Source organism: Aotus nancymaae, unplaced genomic scaffold, assembly GCF_030222135.1.
Source record: "Aotus nancymaae isolate 86718 unplaced genomic scaffold, 86718_ANA_hifiasm-v0.15.2.pri h1tg000011l, whole genome shotgun sequence".
In the NCBI taxonomy this organism is placed as follows: Eukaryota; Metazoa; Chordata; class Mammalia; order Primates; family Aotidae; genus Aotus; species Aotus nancymaae.
Genome location: NW_026988422.1, coordinates 33,663,011 through 33,665,921, shown reverse-complemented (window position 1 = coordinate 33,665,921; position 2,911 = coordinate 33,663,011). Strand labels below are relative to the sequence as shown.

The 2,911-nt window shown below is 39.0% G+C and overlaps 1 protein-coding gene across 1 annotated transcript; it reads left to right on the top strand.

Annotated features, from left to right (window-relative positions):
* Positions 1-1,727: 1,727 nt before the first annotated feature.
* Positions 1,728-2,654, top strand: LOC105729591 (olfactory receptor 4N5). The gene has a single exon (XM_012470475.2). It carries the CDS (start codon positions 1,728-1,730, stop codon positions 2,652-2,654), a length of 927 nt encoding a protein of 308 aa, XP_012325898.1.
* Positions 2,655-2,911: the final 257 nt, after the last annotated feature.

Sequence of the window (2,911 nt, the reverse complement as noted above, 5' to 3'; positions counted from 1 at the left end):
AATATTTCATCTTTGAAATCATTCATTCCAATGTGAAACATGCATGATGTCATCACATGTATTTATTTATAAAATGTTTTATAATCATCTCAACATAATAATTAAAATATAATCACAAATATATTTTGAAAAACATAGTTTATAATAATGTGGAGAAAATTCCATTATTTTTATTCACTCCAATGGATTATCTTATATATCTACTTGGGTGAACACATCTAAGTTTGGAGATTAGTATACAGATAAACCTTAATTCTGGATTTCTCCAACATGAATAGAATATATATTTAAACAAAGCTACGGCCAGAAAGGGGGAATATTTAGACATGCAGCATTATATTTACTTAAGTACCTAAATAAAATATTGCCAATTGATGAGATACTAAATAATTTTGTAAAAAGTGTAAACTGAGGAATAAACACCTCCTTTCTTCTATCACTTGCTAATGAGAGAAAAGAAAACTCATTGCAAGTTTAAAACTTGTCTGCAGGCCGGGCGCGGTGGCTCACGCCTGTAATCCCAGCACTTTGGGAGGCTGAGGCGGGTGGATCATGAGGTCAAGAGATCGAGACCATCCTGGTCAACACGGTGAAATCCCGTCTCTACTAAAAATACAAAAAATTAGCTGGGCACGGTGGCGTGTGCCTGTAATCCCAGCTACTCAGGAGGCTGAGGCAGGAGAATTGTCTGAACCCAGGAGGCGGAGGTTGCAGTGAGCCGAGATCGCACCATTGCACTCCAGCCTGGGTAACAAGAGCGAAACTCCTTCTAAAAAAAAAAAAAACAAAACAACAACAAAAAAACTTGTCTGCAATCGCATTTTTTTTCATCTCTCAAATGAATACCTCAGATTATATGTTCCATATGGCCAATTCCAGCTCTACTATATTTTAATTTTATTAGCTGAGATAGTAAAAATCTTTTACATATTCTGATAAATTTTGCATTATGAAAAAATATTTGTGAAAATATCATTTGGCTGTCAGTCTGAGATCTTAAGAAGAAGTAGGTTATGGATACAAAGAGAGTAGGTGAAACTGAATTAGTATTAACTAGTACTCAGCCAAGGCTATAACTAGGGAATTCCTCCAAGTTAAGAGAAATATACAGATCTTGCCTGCTATCCTGGTGACCAGTTTGAAGTAAGAATGTACAAGGGCACCAAAGCAGAACAATGTGATGGCAATAATAAGGAAGGAACAAATTTAGAAACCAGTCAGGTAACAACCAGGAGCCAAGAATTCCACAGGAACTGAAAGAGAGAAGCAACTGTGAAAGCACTTTATTCTGTGACAGGAAGAAAAGGGACTAAAACCTAGCAACTAATCTAACAGAGACAGTGGACCACCGCTAACAGCAACAAAAACAAAACAGACAAACTTGATCATGCTTAAGTTTTGTTTTAATCAGACAGCTTCTAATATTCTTCAAGAAAAGTAGCCTGGAATCCTATGGGAGTGCAGTTATCTAAAAGTATGGGGTTAAATGGGCATAAAAGTGTGGCAACAGAAAAATTTGTATTTTATTTTAGTGAGAAATAAAGAGGATGAAGGATAGAAGGGTTAACTCAGGATAGAAGACAGTTATGAGGCATAAGTTGTCTTCAGTTGCGCAATGTTGGTTGCCACAAATAATGTTCTTATCTAGAGAGGAGACACAAAACAGATGAGAAGGTGGTTACACCAGATAACACTTTGGTCTGTTTTACTCTGCAGAGTTAGAAAAGATGGAAACAGAGAATCTCACAGTGGTGACAGAATTCATCCTTCTTGGTCTGACCCAGTCTCGAGATATTCAACTTCTGGTCTTTGTGCTAGTCTTAATTTTCTACCTCATCATCCTCCCTGGAAATTTTCTCATCATGTTCACCATAAGGTCAGATCCAGGGCTCACAGCCCCTCTCTATTTCTTTCTGGGCAACTTGGCCTTTCTGGATGCTTCCTACTCCTTCATTGTGGTTCCCAGGATGCTGGTGGACTTTCTCTCTGAGAAGAAGGTAATCTCCTACAGAGGCTGCATCACTCAGCTCTTTTTCTTGCATTTTCTTGGAGCAGGAGAGATGTTCCTTCTTGTTGTGATGGCATTTGACCGCTATATCGCCATCTGCCGGCCTTTACGCTATTCAACCACCATGAACCCTAGAGCCTGCTATGCATTATTGTTGGCTCTGTGGCTTGGGGGCTTTACCCATTCCATTGTACAAGTAGCCCTTATCCTGCACTTGCCTTTCTGTGGCCCAAACCAGCTTGATAACTTCTTCTGCGATGTTCCACAGGTCATCAAGCTGGCCTGCACCGATACCTTTGTGGTGGAGCTTCTGATGGTCTCCAACAGTGGCCTGCTCAGCCTCTTGTGCTTCTTGGGTCTTCTGGCCTCCTATGCAGTCATCCTCTGTCGTATAAGGGAGCACTCCTCTGAAGGAAAGAACAAGGCTATCTCCACATGCACCACCCATATTATCATTGTATTTCTCATGTTTGGACCTGCTATTTTCATCTACACTCGCCCCTTCCAGGCTTTCCCAGCTGACAAGGTAGTTTCTCTTTTCCATACAGTCATCTTTCCTTTGATGAATCCTGTTATTTATACACTTCGCAACCAGGAAGTGAAAGCTTCCATGAGGAAGTTGTTAAGTCAACATATGGTTTGCTGAACAGAAGAATGAGAAAAGCAAGAAAGGAGAAAGTCCAGTTGAATTTAGCTAAATCATTACCTCATTGATGCATTAAATCAGTCATTTGGCAAATATTATAATTATTAAACACTTCTCATTTTCAGGCACTATTCTAGGCACATGAATGAGATAGGTAAAATTCCAGGTCTCTTAGATTTACATTCAAGGGGATAAATACAAGTTAAACTTTTAAATTTTAAAAACAACTATAGTGTCAGAAAGAAATAGTGTTCTGT

Coding starts and splice junctions, on each gene's coding strand:
- LOC105729591 (XM_012470475.2), top strand. CDS start 1,728: ATGGAAACAGAGAATCTCACAGTGGTGACAGAATTCATCCTTCTTGGT.